This window comes from Glycine soja, chromosome 15, assembly GCF_004193775.1.
Source record: "Glycine soja cultivar W05 chromosome 15, ASM419377v2, whole genome shotgun sequence".
In the NCBI taxonomy this organism is placed as follows: Eukaryota; Viridiplantae; Streptophyta; class Magnoliopsida; order Fabales; family Fabaceae; genus Glycine; species Glycine soja.
In genome coordinates this window covers 6,421,015-6,441,033 of record NC_041016.1, presented here as the reverse complement: position 1 = coordinate 6,441,033, position 20,019 = coordinate 6,421,015, and the positions used below count along the sequence as shown (strand labels likewise).

The 20,019-nt window shown below is 32.8% G+C and overlaps 1 protein-coding gene, 1 non-coding gene and 2 pseudogenes across 2 annotated transcripts; 1 reads left to right on the top strand and 3 right to left on the bottom strand.

Moving 5' to 3' along the window:
* Nucleotides 1-6,948: 6,948 nt before the first annotated feature.
* LOC114388103 lies at nucleotides 6,949-7,991 on the bottom strand (annotated as a pseudogene).
* Nucleotides 7,992-8,783: 792 nt separating this feature from the next.
* Nucleotides 8,784-8,920, bottom strand: LOC114388840 (annotated as a pseudogene).
* A 3,141-nt stretch (nucleotides 8,921-12,061) lies between these two features.
* Nucleotides 12,062-12,179, bottom strand: LOC114388761. The gene has a single exon (XR_003661558.1). It is a non-coding gene; the product is annotated as a U5 spliceosomal RNA (small nuclear RNA).
* Nucleotides 12,180-18,231: 6,052 nt separating this feature from the next.
* On the top strand, nucleotides 18,232-19,364 carry LOC114387551 (protein DOG1-like 4). The gene has a single exon (XM_028347751.1). It carries the CDS (start codon nucleotides 18,259-18,261, stop codon nucleotides 19,129-19,131), a length of 873 nt encoding a protein of 290 aa, XP_028203552.1. The 5' UTR covers nucleotides 18,232-18,258; the 3' UTR covers nucleotides 19,132-19,364.
* Nucleotides 19,365-20,019: the final 655 nt, after the last annotated feature.

Genomic DNA, 20,019 nt, shown 5'->3' with positions numbered 1-20,019 from the left:
TATATGTATATAATTTATTTATAATTTCACTCATATTTTAATTTTTATTTTTTAGATATTTATAAAATTATCATATAAGTTATGCATATTTATATAAAAAAATATTAAATTAAAGATAATTTTTTTATTATTTATTTGAGTTTAGATGCATAAATTAACTATCAACTTGTTGAAATTTATTTTTGATATAGTATATATTTAAAAAATTAAATTATTATTATTTATATAATAACATATAAATAAAATACTAGATATTTTGAATTATTTTTTATTATATATCCTATTATTTATTTAATTTTGTCTCTGAAAATAAAATAAAAATAAAAATCGATTCAATCTAAATTGTTTTGAATCGGATTTGATCAAATTGGATTAAAACTTTTAATAAAATCAGTTAAATGATAAATTAAAAAAAAAATAAAAATAATTAAATCGAATAATTTATCCTAAAAAATCGATGTAATCCGATCCACCAACACCCCGATAGTTATATGTTGAAAATTCGTTGCTCGTATTATGAGGGAGAATTGCACACCTTACGACAAAGAAATTGTAAAAGAAAATTTGTTTGTGTTGAATCTAATGTCTTTTGAGCTCTGTTCTATAGGAAAATTAAAAGCACACCAATATGCCCTTTCGATCTTGGTATTTGCTATAAAAGTTCAATCTTTTATTCGTTTAGGTTTTCATCTGTCACCCAAAATATGTCACTGCACGTTTCCTCCGAAACATTACCATATATCAACACTAATAACAGGTACGCTATAGTCTATAAGGACCAAAACTTAATCAGAATGTAATTATCATGACCAAAATTTAAACATAATGTAAGTATTGGGATCAAACCCAATATTAAAGTAACTAAAGGTATATTTAAACTTTAATGTTTTTGTAAATATTTACGAAATTAATGTAAAACTTAATTTTACAGAAATACAAGTATAGTATAATATATAGATTACATTTTTATTAATCAATATAATTATATTAATTTCTTATTCTTTACTGGCGATAAAAAAAATTCTTATTCTTTACTTAATATTTCTGCTATCCCTTTTTGTTTCTTTACTATCCGGTAAAACACAACTAATAAGATTTGGAAGAAAAAAAATCATTTGCCTTCTAATAAGATTTGGCAGTACAGATAAAGTTTGCCAATCTAGATATTAGCTTGCCGGATGGGGGTTAAATGATGGATTGGGAAACAAAGTCTTAAAAACATTGTGTTATTTTTTTAAAAAAAAAAGTTGTCATTTGAATTTTTTCCCTAAAAAAAAGTGGTAATTTTATTTGGCTGAATTTAATTTTTATATAACGGAATTTGTTATTTTTGTGGCTTCAGTCCTCGAAATAAAACGTATTGGTGTCTTACGTTGAGAATTTGATGGCTTGGCTAGAGCATGCATGCACACCCGTTGCGACATTGTGCACTCCCATTACTATCATATTTACGGTGCATACGCGTTGTCTACTGTGACGCCATACAATAATACGAACCAGAATAAGCGATTGACTACTTGCTATGTTGATGTCATACAATAATAGGAATTTGAGGATTATTAGCGACACTCTTGCTAAAATTGAGTGGTGTATACCAATTGAATTCTTTCAAAAAACGAAAAAACAAAAGGATGACTAATTTTATTTCGAAATTGATTAAATTATATATATATATATATATATATATATAAAAGTAATTAAAATTCTATATTTTTATAGATCACATGTATTTTTTTATGAGAGATCATTCTAGTTGAGTTAAATATGACTAATAATTATTTATATAAATATTTAATGCACTTGCATATCAAAACTTAAATTCTTTGATTGAGCATAGTGCACGAATTTTAAAATTCTTGGTATCATTTTTTATTCTTATAGGTAAAAAGAAACATACGCTCGAAAACTACTATTTAGCTTGAATATTCTTCTGTTAGTTAATTCATGCTATCGATGATAATTAATAGTATCATATTTTATTTTGTTTTTGAAAAAATTACTTCTGCTGAAAATGCTATTCCATTCCTTTCTTGTTTTTTTTCTTCTTAAAGTTCAGTAAAAATCAATTAAAAAAATAAGAAAAATTCTCAGTTAATATTGAAGTTAAACTGGACAAAGATTAAATAATTTAAATAATAACTTTTCTTTTCTCTTTTTCCTTCATTTCACTCTCCTAGATCTCTTTTGTTTCTCTCTTCTCTCCTTATTTTTTTTAAAAAAGTTAAAACAACTAAAATTTAGCAAATAAGTTGTCCTTTACTTCTAAAACTTTTTAACATTGAAGGAGAAGCCGAAGCCCAAAACTAGGAAGAAAAATGTTAGGTACCAAGCTTTGTGACACGCTAAATTATTTTTCCCTTCCATGTATTCATTATAGTAAGGTATACTTTTTATATAAAATTTTACATGATAAATTATATGACAATATTTTCTTTTATATAAATATTCATAAATTTCAATAAAATATTACCTATTTAATATTCATGAATAAATAAACATATCCAACATTTAAAAAAATATTTTCAATGGAAGATCTTTGAGGTCGCATCATTCCTTGACGTCAGCATTTGATTTAGAAGGATTATCCGGTGTAATGATATATGGTGCCAAAACAGGTGTTGAATACATGGATTATCAAGCTCAAATAAGTTGTTGTGTGTGGAATAAAGAGTGGTTATCACAAAGGATGAATCAAAATTCAACTTTATAAGCATATAAAGTTATCTTCGCCCAAACCTGTCTTCTCATGATTTGTGGGAAAAAATTAACAAGTCATTTTCTGTTTGTGCATCTCTTCGAAGTCATAAAGGAAAATGCCCCGCGATAATCACATCACCGCAAACAAATCTTGCACTTTCATATTTGCCCTCGAGATTGGTCTAAATAGGTTTCTTGATTGGTTGCTTAGAAGCTAAAGGACACAGATTCTTATTACTGATTCATTGTTATGTGACACGAGTTTGAAAAGGTGAGTGTGTCGATCCAAAATCAAGAAATAAAAAAAAACGTCAAAAAAAGAAATATCAACGTGAAAACGATCGATCGCATCCATTAGACACGGGAAGAAAGGGTATAAAGAAAAAATAGTCATTATGAAATTTGAGAAAATTCGTCCAAAGTAAATTTTCATTTAAATTTAAGATCTAGTAAAATAACAATGATTGAAAAATAAATATATTCAAAATTAAATAAAAATTTATTAATTACTTTAAAGATAAATTTAACCGTAAAAAATTGTCTCCAAGATAGCATGTTTAAATCGATTGGATTGTTGGGTTTTAGCCCTAAAGGTGTAGTGTGAATTTGACAGTGTCACTGATAAAGGTTTATCTAAGGAAGCAACAATCACTATCCAAGTCCAATCCACCGCCAACCGCGCAAAATAGATAAGAAATCTAAAGATGTATGAATGTGAAACATGTTACATTATTCAACACATAATTTTTAAAGAAAATTATTTTTGAAATATATAAATTAGAAAGTTTATAATTATACCATCATTATTATTATTATTCGAATTTTATAAGATTTTGCACAAACAATCAAAATTATATAATGTTATTGAAGAGTATAATACAAAGTGATACAATGATGGATAAGGATTCCTCAGTACTCACTTACATGCATTCCAAATTAACACTGGAATTGGGAAAGAAACCATGAAAATAAAAAGGTTATGCTATAAGAAAAAGGGGAGCTTAAGGAACTATGCTGCCGATGATTAAGTAACGTAACATAACAATAATTAATTAGTTTAAAAGAATAGTTAGTTATTTAATAAATTAGTAACTAATTAGTCATATATTTGTTGTCGATCAGGTGAGGGTAGGATTATCCACTTACAAGTGTTGCATGTCTTTCAGAAAGTCAGCTATTTGACTGAATTATCTCTATAGATAACCATATAGCTGTTTCCTCCTTTGAACAAAATATTAATATTAATTACTTGCCGACTATTTGGCCACCAATAATGTGAGTCACGAGGTGATTAGGCATCTTGATAAAAACTCTTGCGTGTTTTCTATTGTCGGCTTCATTTTGTACTTTATGTGGTTGGGGTTTAACCATGGATTCAAATTTTCAATCCGAAAGATATTGCATTCACTCGTGGAAAAAATGTATTCAGAAAATTCGGAATGCTTTTAGTTTTTTCAAATCCAGATACACTTAGTTTATCCACTCCTATATAATTGGACAATGATGATATTAGAGCCACGTTTTTCCAAAATCAATCATGCAAAGAACCACACATGAAAAGTCTTCGTTCAGCGTGCAGCCTACTAATGTCACCCGTGTTATATCATGTTTATCCACGTTCACGTTGTACACTTTGATTTATACACAAGCTCGTTGGTCAAGTCATAGGCTTGAATCTATTAGCGGAATAATTACCGTAAAAATCAACCTTGCAAGTAACTAGAATAAACTAAACTACTGAAAATTTCCAGTATCGTACTATGCTATTAATTAGATCCTTTTCACCTATAAGCTATTTGATTTTCGAAATCTTTATAGGAGGACATAAGGTAGTATGAACCAACACTCTAAATATTTGCAAGTGGTAATAAATACTCAGAAAAGATTTTACTGCTTAATACTCCTATACAACTCGAACAGAATTAACTACCGTCTATGTCAAAAATGAATTACATGCTATGGGTTGCAGTTCTATTTCTTCGCTTGACGGCTGACTGAGAAATGCCACAAGTAGTAGGCTCGCAAATTAGATATATTTACCTTTTTTTTTTCCTAAAAAAGAGAAAGTGGAGCTGTAAAGAAAGCGAAAATTTGTGGTGTATGAAATTAAGATGTTTCTGTTTACACTCCAAAAAAATCACCCAACACCTACTTTTATTCTCGAAAAGGTAATCCAGAATAAAAGTTGTATATTTGGGATTACCCTCTCCGGAGTGAAAAGGGAAAGTGTTGAGTATTTTTTTGGGATGCAAGAATAAATGTTTATGAAATTATGAATGCATGCATCTTATCTTATCTAAAACAATTCTCAACCTTCATTCATCCAATTTTATTTCGTTACTGTCAAGCACCAATCAGAAATAGACGGTACAGTAGGGTTCTGGAATGACTTGGAGCCCAAGAAGGGTCCAACATACTTATGTATCTTGGCCCAACTGAAGTCTAATAACAAACATGAGAGAACTTGTGCCCAAAACCCCAAACACAACTATAGCCTATTGGCAGTTCACAGAGAGAAATTACTAAATAAACTCCTAAATTACTAAATGTAACCTTTTCTTTTTTTATTAAAGGTCTCTCATGGAATTGCATAAGTAAACTGGAAAACATGAACATATTTGATCTATTCAGTGATGGTAATGAGTATGTAGGCAAAATCCACCTGCAGGTGATGATTGATCAATTCAGTTAAATTAAGACTGAACATCATCAACCCTCTCGTAGAAAAGAAAAAAGAAGCAAGGATCTGGTTCCATATATTGTTTCCGGAACATGTTATTTTCTGTTATTGTCCTATTCAGTGCTCTAATGCCCTAGCACTGATAGCATTAACATTTAATGATACATTGATAAATACATGATAATCAGAGACAGACACCGTCACAGGTTTTCTTATGCCTGTTCATTTGGTGCCCCACTGAATATACTCCCACACATCACATACTAAGATATGACACTGCACATTGGTTTAACAATTAACAAAGTAATTTTACATGATATTAGAAGTTGAATTAAAGAGCTTCTTTTATGTTTGATATTGTGTACTGTACAATGGTCAAGATAACAGTGGAACTGAGTTCCAATGCTGCTCAATCACTGGTATCTTCAGCAATCAGGATGATATTTGTTCATGAGACTGTCAACACAATTTATATTAGAACAAAATATGTGACTTCTTAAGGAGTAGTTGTGAAACATATGATGGTCAGTTAGAGATCACTAGCGCCACTGGCTTGGAAAACTGAGCCATGGGGTGTACATTTGCATATTTTTACTCATCTCCACCAAATTCTGAAATCAAAATTAAAAGAAAAAGCATAACATAATAGGAATGTGAGACATGTTTTGCATTTTAATGGAGAAGATTGTTTATAAGTTACTCCTTCCTGATCTTCCAAGTGATGTGGGACATTTTTAGTGTACCAGAACAAAATTTTTATCCACAATAATATACAATTTCTACTTTGCTGTGTTGGTCGATATCCTGTCAGTCATGTGAGTACTCTTAAACCTTAATACAAATGCTGCAAGAATTTCCAGATCAACTATTCTAAAAGTTTCTTCACATTTTTATTTGTTTAGAAGGCAAATATATCATTAAAGATTACTCAGAAATACATTAAGATGACAAGATAAAAGCTATTCTGGGATTGCCTCACCAAGCCAGACCCCATTTACAAATTTATAAGCGGTAGATGCAATAGAAGTTTCTTCATATTTAAAGAAGAGACGTTGTATTATAACTTGTTTTGAGCTGAAGTGTAATATGATAATTTAGAACGAGAGCAAAGAGGTTAAACTCTAACCACTCTAATGAAGAGGCTCTTAGTAGCTTGAGTTGTTAGGTTCAAAACTAGTTTTTTATAATTAACAAATTGGATTTTCTAATTTCTTTAACTGAAGAGGAGTCCAGGTCAGCCTAGACATATAGTGGTTAATTCTTGTTAATTGGATTTCTGAATTTTGTCTGATCTAATCAGGCTCAAAGTAATCTAGCTAGGTTTCCACTTGCAATATCCATTGAATATAACTACCACAACAGCAAGTTAAATAATTATTAGAGATGAAGAAACCATCTTTCTAACCATTACTTTTTTAACTTCACATAGAGGAAGAAAGTTATATGAAGACGGAAGCCACAGAACATTGAAAAGAACTTTGCAGCATGTTTAAGACATCTAGACAGAAGAATTCATGGAAGAATTCCTTCTATCCAATAAAAAAAGAAGCCTAAAAATATTTTTAATGCTACTATTGCTGCTGCTCATATCTTTGCCAGACCCAAACCATTTCATTCAGAGGTTTCAAGTACTGGTCCAAGAATTTCCAATATTCCAATGTGTTTCCAGCAATTTTCTTCACCTCAACAACATGAAAGGAAGATGTAACTTCAAAAATTTCTGCATCTATAGTGAGTTGGCCATTTATCCCTGTCTTGCATCCCTCCAATCTAACAACTCCATTTTTCTTCAAGATCTTAAATCTACTATCTATTTGTGCTATTTCTTCAAGCATTGAAACAATGGTTGAAGGTGGTTTTCTAGTTGTAAATCTTGCCAATTGCCTTTCATTCTGATCATCCTCAAACAGACCAGAAAGATCAAAACCTGAAGAGATTGATATCAAATCAAAAGCATTGAACCGATATAGCTTCATGGGGCTTTCTTCTTTATTTGACATTGGACTACCATCTGAATCTGAATCAGATGAAGAAGCAAATGCAGCTTGAACTTCTGAGATATCCTTACCATTTCTAGGGGGCAATGGTGGCAGCTGAAATTCTTCAATCTGGGCATACCCCTTTCTAAACCAACGGCTTTGCACAATCTTAGAAATATCAATTCTTGTCTTTGGATTGGGATCAAGGATCCTATAAAGAAGCCTTTTCAAATCTGAAGAGAACCATTGTGGGAACTTGAAATCTGCTTTGATAATCTTCTTGTACATCTCCATCAGATTTTTATCCTTGAAAGGAGGAAAACCTGCCAAGAGAACAAAGAGAATCACACCACAAGACCAAATATCTGCCTTGGCTCCATCATATCCTTTCTTCTTTATCACCTCAGGAGCTACATAAGCTGGAGTTCCACATGTTGTGTGAAGAAGGCCATGATTCTTCCTGGAGTTCCATTCTCATCAACAAGAAGGTTCTCCGGTTTGAGTTCCCGATGACACACCCCTCGGCTGTGGCAGTGACCAACAGCATCAATCAGCTGCTAGAAATATTTTCTTGCCACATCCTCCCTTAGCCTCCCTCGGGACACTTTATTGAAAAGTTCGTCACCTTTCACCATTTCCGTTGCCACAGTATTTATCACAATTACTCTCACATCTACAAGTTGAGGACAAAAGACTACTTTTCTCACTCATTCTTCCGTTTCAAATTGCACAACCTGAATTTTGAACTCCTCTAGTTTCAGTACACACCATCAGATATGCCAGCTCTTTCAAATGTTACTGTGTCAGCAAATAGTTAATTAACTTGTAGTCGATAATTTTGAACTAAACTTTTCAATTTCTCCTTTGTTCTCATTGTTAAAGATAATTTATGTATAGGTACCAAAATAAGTAAAGACTATATATGTATATATAGTGTGTTTAATAGGTATTATAAATTATCAAATAGTTAAAAATTATTAATTTTTGTAGTAATTAAGTTAAAAATTATATTAATTTGAATAGAGTTAAAATCTTAATACTAATATCAAATTAACACATGCATGGACGCACATTATAAAAAGATGATCCAAATCTTATTATACCCAATTAAAGTCTTTACTTTTTTTCATTTCATTTTCCAAACATACGCTTATTTTGGATTTTTAAGATAAAATATAAAATCATCAAAAGTAACTTACTTTATAAATGAACAAACACATTTTTCTATTAGATAAAATGAAACTATTACATTATTGAAACGTTAAATAAGAATAACGTTATATTGAAAATTGAAACTACTAATTAGTAATTACACACTCTATTTAGATATTGTGCCTATGGAATCCCCAATAAATTTGACCAAAAACAACCAGGCATCGACCTATAACCAATAATGTTCGAAAGCAGCTAACACACTGAATATTTGAAGCCATTTGCTACCTGAAGTGAGCCCTTCCAGAAATTCTAAAAGGCCCAAAAGGGGGTTTGGAAATAGTTTTCAACCAGCAATAGACAACCTCGGTTAGAACCTCACATGCTACGTCATTGCCCCAAGCACAAAAATAGTTTCAATATCGTAACGTGTACCATTATATAGGACAACTTCTGAGTCTATTGGAGCACACACACTCCCGATGTGGGACTAAATTTTGTTTTTCTATTCCCCCTTTACCTGCTCCTTCTTGTGTGAACATAATCAAAATCATTATGTGGAATCAAATTGTCTGCCTGCTATTCAAATCTTGGACGAGGATAGTCAATTTTAGGAACTTGCAGAAGAAATCCGTAACATAAAAGAGCGGTTTCACATAGCTCTTTTGGCTATGTTCGAAGAGAAGCAAATATGCTGGCTGATTCGTAACATAAAGGAACGGTTTATCTTTATCTGTTGATGTATTCTTTTTCAATTCGATTCCGTCCTTTGTTGTTTACTCCCTTGTGGAGGATGTTGATGTACTTATTTCCCATATTGGGTTTTAATTGAAGTAGTGTCTCTGGCTTTTGCCAAGACCATTCAGCAAAAAAAAAAAAAATCATTATCATTATTGAAACACAGTAGTTTCTGAATTCAACAATGCGATCCAACAAAAGTCTGAAGCTTGGAAGTGCTCTTTTTCTTGTAAAAGAGCATCTTTGAGATCATGGTGATACACCCCTCAGTTGTGGCAATGATCAAAAAGCTCAGCACCACCTAAGTCAATCCATTGTTTTGCTTGACATGACCTTATATTTTTGCTCCAGAATTGTTGCTTTGTCCAACCCTCGTGAATATGGTGGAAGTAAGAAAAATAGTGATTGGTTTCAAGACCACGAAAGAGGACTGAGAACAATGAGCAGCTGCACAGAAGATTGACTTGTTCTAATGCTTTCCGTTTTGTTAATTGGCTCTTGGAAGACCAAGAGAGGAACAGCCAACAGGGAAAGTGTGAAGGCTATGGAAGCAGGGTGGTGGAACCACATGCTTTTGTTGTGTTTGTGATCAATTTTAGATTCTTGTGCAGTTCAGGGACGTGACAGTCTTTCCCAAGATTACTCGTTGAGACCAGAAAGTTTGTTTAAAACAAGAGATGAAGGTCCTCACTTCAGAAGTGGTTCACTATTTTTTCTACTTTTCTCACCTTCCCGTGAAACTCCCACTCTTCTTCAAATGCACAGTATGAAGTTCCAACTCCTTTTTCTAGTTTCAGTTTTTGACACACCATCAGATGTCTTAGCTCCAAACCCACCTCAAAACATAGGGGACTACGTTGAAGATTAGCAGCACAAATTGCCTTGATTCTTAGGCTTGTCCAACGTGCTTTGATAAGCTTTTATCTTCCAATAATATCCTCCTATTTATCCTCTTAACACTAAATAAATAATATAGACTGCTTTGGTCTGTAAAATTGTAGTGGTCAGTTAATTTGATACCTAACATCCGAATGATAAAATAGTCTCTGAATTCGTAAATTGTCAATGTTCTTCTATTAGATACTGTCATGTAACGCCAAAGAGGCAAAGACTGAGATGACACATCAAATGTCTGATAACATCTAATGATCTAACTAGCCACACGCTAGCCTGTCATGTAAAAAGGACCAATTTGATTGAAAATTGGATGAACCAATGGAAATGACCACTACTCTTTGTCTTCTCCACAATTCACAAAAGCAATGCATACAAGAGAGGCTATAAACTGAGCACATGATTTGCTCCTTTCACCCTGCCAAAACCATGGACACATGATTTGCTCCTTTCACCCTGCCAAAACCATGGACACCAAGACGGCATGCAACACCACAGCTAAGAACCATATGATGCTGTATTGAGTTGTCGTGTGCCTGATGCAAAAGCTAATAATGTTGAAGCAAAAGATGAAACAGAAAAAAAGGGGAAACTGAAGTAACAATGATAGCCTGGATGACATGGCATTCAGTGACAGCCACAACCTGAACAATTTATGGAGTGGATTTGCAGAAGACTAATTTCTACCCTATACACTGCAAAAAACAAACTGAAAATCATGAAATACCTTTTCAATGGCTTTGGTTTTGTTTTGTAAAGAATAGTGATAGAAGACATGTAGCATTGAAATTGTAACCAAAGATTAAGAATCAATTTATCAAAAGCAAAACTAAAAGGGCATTCAAAAGAAGAAGAAAACAGCAAGGCCGTAAGGGTAAAAGAGTTCATTTCACCGTCGATAAACTTTTTGGAGAACACTTTCCAACCATTATTAGTCTCAATTTTAAATTCATTGTAACGTTGTTGACATTAACCCTTGATGATGATCAAATAACGTAACCTCTTCTTACCAGTAGTTGCCACAATAACGTTCACCATTTTAAATGAAACTTCCTTCACCTGTAGAAAGTCGAGAATGGCGTGAAATGTGAAGAAAAAAGTGAAAAAAATATTATTAATTTTAAATAGAGAAGATAAAGAGAGAAGGGGTCAATTTTGTCAATATTCATGTAATTTTTTATCAAGTTGGTCTCTTACGTTCACTTGAGTGCACATGCAAAATATTATTAACTTCCTTCGTCTTACTGTAGCTGATAAACTAACTAAACAATCATTTTTTTAACTAATCTAAACAATCATTTCTTGGCTGTCAATACCCGCAAGGAAAAGTAGATAACCCGTAGTAAAAGCCAAAGGCTCTAAATTTACCGAGTAACAATGGTAATGTCATTTATATATAAGAAAAAAAATCCTTACTAGTCTGTTTAAAAAAAAAATCTTATTATTAAAAATTAAAATATATAAAATAAAACTCCTTTTCACTTGGTATTTAAAAACAACGCAAAATTAAAATAAGATATGTTCGAAAAGTCATAGTTTAGTTAAAGATAAAATACTAGAAAACCCAATTATCAATAATATCATTTAAACATCTAAGAACCAATAAATTAATTTGAATTTAAAAAAAATATACTTTGACTGAATAGCAGCGGGTCCTAGTAAGAAACCGTTTACAAATAATTAAATATTAAAAAATGTAAAATAAAACACTCCTTTACATCTAAAAAAAGAAACCCAGCTATCAAATTATGTACGAACCTAGATGATATATAATGACGATTATAAACAAGTAAAATGAGACTCTTCACATAATTTTAGCAAATACTACAAATTATATAACAATTTTATCAAAAACATTATAAATACGCATCGAAATTGGTTTTGACAGAATTAAAAGTTAAATATTTTAAACTAAATGACAGGGTCCTCGTAAGAAGACCCTTGCTAAAAAATTGGCGTATGCCGCTTAAAGTGGCAAATACACGGTATTCTTTAGTAAAAGGCGAAAGAATAGTTCGCTTTGTATTTACCACACGACTCCGTGCCTGTAAAGAAGAATAGCTCTCTTATTTTATAGCGTCAGAGTTTAATTTAACTTAGTAAGCTGCTCGATGTGGGCTTTTATCACGAAACCGACACATGCCTAAGATACTTCAACTTCGGTCATCTGGGTTTCCTTCTTCCTCATTCGTATATTAGAAATAGTTTATCCGTCATCTAATTTTCCTATTACCTTCTTTTACTTCTCAATATATCTCAAAGCAAAGGAGCTATAACAAACTGGACCTTCGTTTAATTAAGCTTGACATTTTTAACGAGAGCTTTGTTCCTACCTTGTTTGTAGCATGCTAGAAACAGTGAAAAAGGCTAATAGGTTATTTAGCTAGTTCTTCTCCTCCTCATCAGCTTCTGATTTCTCTACTCTTTCGTCCAGTTTCATTAACTTATAATATGAATGTTAGGTGTGAGCTAATGAATTGTGTATCCCCATTTGTGATGTGTAGACCTGAAACTCTGATGGCATGTTTTTGTTAACTTATAAAGGGTTGATAGGCTGCATCAAATACGTCAGGCTGGTAATTGTATCTGTTCTACAGAGTTGTGCTTAAGGGTCTTTTTTATACATGTGATATGAAAATACAGACCACCACCATAATGAAAGGTAAGTGAGTTTTTTATGGATAAGGAACTGTTTATGCTGTTTTTTCTTATCATTCAACATGACCCTCTCTCCCCTTACATTAATTAAAAAAATATGAAGAATTCCAAACCCTTTCATTGTTGGGCATCTTCTCATGTCTGTTCTAGATATATTTCCTGATCTAGATCATGAATTATATATTTTCAATAGCACCTATCTCCTAAAAAATACAAGAAAGGTTGATTTTGCTTTCGAATTTAACATCTGTTTTTTTTTATTATTTTACATTAGTTCCCTGGCCCACCAAGTGTAGCCAACTCTGCTAATATATGTGATTTTTTACTTTAAGAATAGCCTGTAGTTGGGAAGAAGAGATAGTTGCCCACTTGATTTATTGCTAGGAGTGCATTCACATTTGATTTGGGTTCCTTGAGCTGTGTGCTTTACCATTTCATATTCAACATGGTTTTGATTTAAGTTCTACATCAAGAAAGGTGTAAGGGTCAATGTGGCTGACACCAGTTTGTGCTTTTGTTGACACTGTTAACACTTCCTTGGCCTTTTCTCATCTCATATATAGTTTTTCTGTGGTTTCAAGAAAACAAATTTCTACTCCATGTTTTTCAATGGTAATTAGTAAATAAGTAACAAAACTGGAACTTAGTTCTGTTGTAATAACTCACTGAACTTTTTAATATCATAGTGTTCATACTAGGCAAAAAAGATATTTTGCTTCGAATTTTGTTACCAAATGGTTTCTATACTCAATGTTTACGTACAAGACATTTATCCATGGCTCCTTTATGCTCACGCAGATTATAATCCACTGACACAATAACATCAATCTTTAGCCTGCTTATAATCCAAAGTTGAACACTAAAGTTATTCCTCTTATGTGTTTAGTCAGCTTAAATAATCACAAACACGGATTAGTTTTTTCGCTATATGTGTTCTCAATCCTTCAGCACAAAATATGATTCAGGTTATGGTACCGAGTAAAGGATTTGAACTCAGCCTTTTACTGCTATTGCTCATTAATCTGCATATAAGCTTCTGAAAGTGCAACCAAATGAGGAAGTGTTTCAGAAACGTGCAATTCCTGCATCTCATTCCTAAAAAATCAAGGTGTTAGTCCTTGTCATTATTAAACATCCATTCTGATTGATGTATTAATATTCTTTTTATCTTATCAAGAAATAGAGCTTAATTCTTCTGATTTGCGTTGCACAAATACCCTATACCTAAAAAATCTTTCACCGGGTTTGCCATCCAAAACAATTGATTGGAAAAATGCAGAATATATCTTAAATATTTCATGTCTCCATCATGATTCACTAATTTCCAGGTCCATTACATCATCACCTTGATCTGTTATGAATTTAAACTACAAAAAAAATTATGTTAAAATCCTAGCCTGTTTACCCGCTAAGGGAAACAAGCTCATCCACAATTCATACAGTAAACCACAATTAACCCTCCACTTAATTCATTATATCATAGTCATCCAACTTGTCAATGTACTGAAGCACTTGCCAATGTAACAAAGTCTGTAACTGTCTCTGGACCAACTCGTATATGGCCCTGCTCATTGTCTGTGGCAGCATCTTTCAAGTGCTCCGCAAACTTTAGTCACACCAAAAAAGTTGAGAGCCTACGCCTGCAGGGTAGAGGAAATTATTAATTTTTGGAACAAACGAGGGCAATACTAGGGAAACTTAGTATCCTTGCACGAAAGTTAAATTATAATTAACCCGGTACCTTTCCTAGATTATCATGTAACTGATCATATATTGGGGGTCATTAAGTTAAAATTATTTATTTTTTATTAAACTACATTTGAAAGTAGATAATTTGTTGTCTCTTTCTCTAGATATATTTTCATTTGGACACAATAATGTGCAAAGTGCAACCAAATAAATTAAATAACTCAACTTTCATTTAAAACAATAATAAACACAGTTAAGCGTTCGCATTGTGTGATGCTTTGCCTGGTTGAAATCACACCCAGCTAACCAATCCGGAGGCAACAAAATCTAGAAACAATGTGGGGATCCTAATCTAACGACTAAAAAAAGAATCATTTAAGACCCCTAGTGTTGCTAATGTAGGGATAACAAGCACGACCAAGAGCCAAACAAGGTATACACGAGGGAAAGGAAGTTTCACGTCAATCACCCAACGCGTGCCTTTTTTTTTTTTTTTTTCTATCAGTAAATGTTAATGGTTAATTGTTAGTTTTTTTTTATAAACGGAGGATCGATCGAACCCACACGAACTTTTTCTCTCTTTTCTTATTCTTTCACCACTCAACCCACCTTATATCTTTTAGGTGTGCGTAAACATGTTAATTCACAGGTAATGCGGCATGGTTTTGTCAAATCCATTAATGTTGAAGCGGTAGCACCAAATAGGCTATGCCTATTGGATGACACTAAGCCTCTTGACCCCCCTTTGAATGACACAGACAACCAGGAGCCACAAGGGGAATTTGTTCCAACACCTAGTGCGCAAGCACTTGGACCATAACTTGATCTTGTTGAGATGTAGTCATGTAGCAACTACGTTTCATCAAGAACAACAGACCCTTTAGATTCCAAGTTGCTTCGTGAGTGCACATGGACTATCCAGAGCGTATTAATGCAGCTTGTCGTCAAGATGCTAGTAATGTATCCCAAGCCTTATATAATGTTATGAATGAGCCATTGATCTTTAATAGGGAGGTCTTTGGAAACATCTTTGCCAAGAAAAAGAAGATTGAGGCCTGTCTAAGAAGTATTTAGAGAAACTTGGAAGGAATGGACTCAACAACTTTATGACATTAATACTTAAGTATAAATTCTTTTTTTTGCCAAGTAAAATTCCAGTCACTTGCTTACCATTACTGGGGAATGGCATTAATTCAAATGTCATTCATTTCCTTTTACCATTTAAGACAAAATTAAAGCTTTATTAAATCAGCTGCATTATTTGGTTTGATTATTTTATTCAAAGTATTTGCATTCTTAATGATTTGAAGGCAAAGAATATTGACTTTGTCAACAAATTGATGCCCTTAATTCTTATATAAAGGAATGGCAACATAAGATGTGGACATGCGAAGCGAGCAATCTGATTTTATTTTATTCCTCTATGCTTTAATCTCTTGCTGCTCATTCATTCTTTGTGAGCAATCGATTGTAAGCCTCCATAATGTTTCTTAAGATGAAGCAATACACAAACGAGCACAGCAAGAAGCCACCAAAGGTTGCGGCTTATATGCATGGTAGCAGCTCCTTCCTAACAGCTGCAAACCATTTTTTATTTGCAACAAAAAAATATTTATCATTAAAAAATGCATGTAAAATACTACTATTTTAATAAGAATATTTTGTTAAAAAATTTGTCATTGTAATTTATGTAATTAAATTTTTTTGCAAGAAATTTATGTTGTTGTCTGCAAAACAAGAAATTTGTGTAATTAGTTTCTTAAGAAATGTATATTATCTTGAAAGACAAACAATAAGAAATGGAGAAATTATATTTTTTATTTGATAATTGTTAACCTTATGACATTGTATTAAGAAATCACAAGTGAAATTTCTTACTAAAAAGCACTCAATTATTAATACACTTTAACCATTATTTTTTACACAAGTGCAATTAATGGTGTTCTTTATCAATAAAAAACTTTAATTATTAGAAATCAAAATAGATATCAACCAATTTACAACACCACTTACACTCTGCACTCAATCAAATAAGCTAAATCCATTTGACTAGCTGATCTTAAAAAAAAAGTAATAACTAATCATATGTTAATTCTTCAATGAATATCTTAATGACACTAGCTAATAAAACTTTTATTTTTATTTTTTACCCATCTTAACTAATTATTAATGTTCTTAAAATAGTCATTAATATTTTGTTTTTATAAAATATCTTATACAACTAAACTTTATTTACATTTGAATTTTGTTAAGTTAATAACATAATTCGAATTGAATCAATATAAACTATTCACTTAAAAATAAACTTAGCTTAAAATGTCTCAAAATACTTTTTTTACATGTCACATGTTGAAATTGTACGTAATGATTTTCTTTTACCCATCAACCTGAATTACATAATAAAATTTACAAGATGTGCATAGAGAAATGAAACAAAATAATGTATGTCATCAGAGATATTATGTGATTCGATATGTCGATTTATAATTTATTTGTATTTTTTGTAAATTTATAATCTTAACAAAGTTTCATAGTTCTGTCGCCTAACCCTGTTTGGTTGATTATTTAAAAACATTCAGTATAAACAATAAATTATTAATTAAGGCTTACCACGTGCTTTATTTAAAACATGTTAAGATTGTTAAAATAATTAATTGTTAAAATAATGAATTGCTCAATAACTCGACTCATAATGTCAGGACTATTTTAATTTTGAACCGTGTCATTAATAGAAAGTAATTCTTTTTATTTTTCTTCAGAAAATGTCAATAACATGTTAGTAAGTCTCAATTACGTACTCAACTGAATGCCAACGGATTTCTTTAATGAAGTTTCTCAAAGAATATTCTAGATTTCTAGTATTTTTTAATTAAAGAGAGAATAAAAGCTACCATCATTAAAAAAAGATGAAAAGATGAAAGTTTGCCCCAAATTCTAACCACTTGAACCGTGTCATTAGAATGTAGTAGTAATTTTACTTAATTTTCCACTGATTATACTATATGATGATTAAATTTACTAGTATTCAAAATCACTTAAATAAAGAAGATAAGGAAAACTGAAACTTATAAAGTTCCCACCGTCCACAATCACACCACAGCTCAACCTCTTTAATAATAATTACTTCATTTATCCTACAAACAACCGAAATGATAAACATAGAATTAGACTCCATCCATTAAGAAAAAAAATTTATGAATAAAAAAAATGTTGAAGGGAGAATTCCATAAAAAAATAAGGATTAATAAGATTTTTTTAACAAAGATAAATTATTAACGAAGCTGATAGATATTTTATATTAATAACATAATAAAAAAATAAAACAACCTGAAAATTAAAAAAAAAATTGATTGCAAACAAGATTGATCCAATCATGAATGCCGTCTGAAGTAAATTTAAAGAAAATATTTTACTGCAAATGAAATAGTTGTTTTATTAACATGCATGAATTTTTTTGTCACTTATGAGACATTTTTCTTTATTTATAAAATCTAATGAGAAATAATTATTTAATTTGTGGAGGTAAAAATGTGAGTTATAATTATTTAATTTTTGTGTTAATCCTTATGTCAGAAATAGGGGTAATATTAAGGGAGGCATTTGAAGAGAGAGAGATCCCAATCAGCCTCCACGTTGAATCTGAAATCCCTCCCAGGAGGACACGTCTACAGCTCCATGCCCTTCCAACCTAGTCAAAACTTGAGAAAGCTCCCCCTCTCCCTCTTGGCAAAGCGTCAAAGTTTCCTTGTAGGCAATTGCTGCGCGTAAGCCATGCACCCAATTACCCCCAAACACTATTCCCTACCGTGTCCTCTCCTCCTCTCTCCATCTGGTCACACTCCTCCCTTAAAAGTCACCCACACATTCCCCTCTCTCTTCACTTCACTTATGAAGAACCCCGTCGCCCAGAGTTTCACCGAGTTCTACGATAAATGGGTTTGGAAGCTCGAGGAGATCCTCCACCAGCTCCTTGAGGTGTCCAAGCAGAGAACCCAGGTGGTGAAAACTGAACAAGAGCTGCAGGTTTTGATTTCCAAGGTCACATCCCATTTGAAGGAATATTACACTGTCAAGTGGGCTTCGGCTCATGAAGACGTTCTCGTGTTCTTCTCGCCAACGTGGCTGAGTCCTTTGGAGAATGCTTATTTGTGGATGACGGGGTGGAAGCCATCCATGGTGTTGAAGCTTCTGGAAACCCTGAAGAAGCAGGCGGCGAGTGGTGGTGATTTTGTGATGACGGAGGAGCAGGCGAGGAAGATCGAGGAGCTGAGGAAGAGGACGAGGATGGAGGAGGAGAAGGTGGAGAGGGAGATGGAGAGGCAGCAGGTGGCCATGGCTGACCGCAAGATGGTGGAGCTGGTCAAGCTCACCACTCGAGCAAGGAACGGTGGTGGCGGTGGTGGTGATGCGGTGGCGGAAGTGGCGTTGAAAGGGGTTCTTGCGGGGTTGGAGAGGGTCATGAAGGCTTCGGATTGCGTGAGGCTCAAGACACTCAAAGGGGTGTTGGATGTGCTTAGTCCAATGCAGTGTGTGGACTTCTTGGCTGCCAATACTGCTATGCAGCTGAGACTCAGGCAATGGGGGAAGAAGAAGAGGGACATGCCTGCAGGCTCCACACTCAATGCCAATCATCATAACAACTAATCCATCTGTGATTCAACTAGCTAGCTAGCCAAAAACAAAAACAAAAAAAACTGTACATCTTTTAATTAGGCTAAGTAAGTTGTTCAGTACCTCAATATCATTAGCACAAAATTAAGAAGTTGTTTAGTGTGGTTTATGCGATGGTACTAGCTAGTAGTACTCTTGTAGTTGCAATGTAAGAAAAGGAAAGAAATAGTAGATGAATCTATCTATGATATCATTTCTTTCCTGTATATAGCTAATTATTTAATTAGTTACGTGCTTTTTTAGTATTTTATAATAATTAATATGATAAAAAAAATCTAAGACCGCACACTAAGCTTCCTTAATGGATTCTATCTAAAGGGGAAAGTCAACAACACAACACTTGCTTGAATAATTAGTGATACAGATACATACGTTGGTGGTGCTGTGTGTTGCATCATCAGTTTATCCGGTCATCGAGAGGAATACAAGGGGAGGGTGCATTGTTTTTTTATTATATTTTTGTGTTGTGAAATGTTGATGAGGAGCTGGAGCAGAAACAAACAAAATGTCTTGAGCAGCGGTGCAAAGGTGGGTGCATGATTCAGGGGCCACGCCACGCCTACGCAAACAGAAACAGTCAGAAACATGACAGAACAGAACCAGGTGTTCTTCAGTTTCCACACTTAAATTAAGTCCCTGTCATGCTTTCTCTTAGATTCACGAGAAAGTGACGTTTTAAAGAGTTTCCCCAGAAAATGACGTTGCCATCTGATGTCATTAATGCTTTTGGTTACATAAAATGATAAAATACTACCAGTGTTTTAGCCCCATTTGGGGGTAGTTTTTAGTACTGAGTTTCAATTTTTTAAAATAAATATTAATTTTTAGCTCTAGTTTTAAAAAAATTAAATTAATTATTAA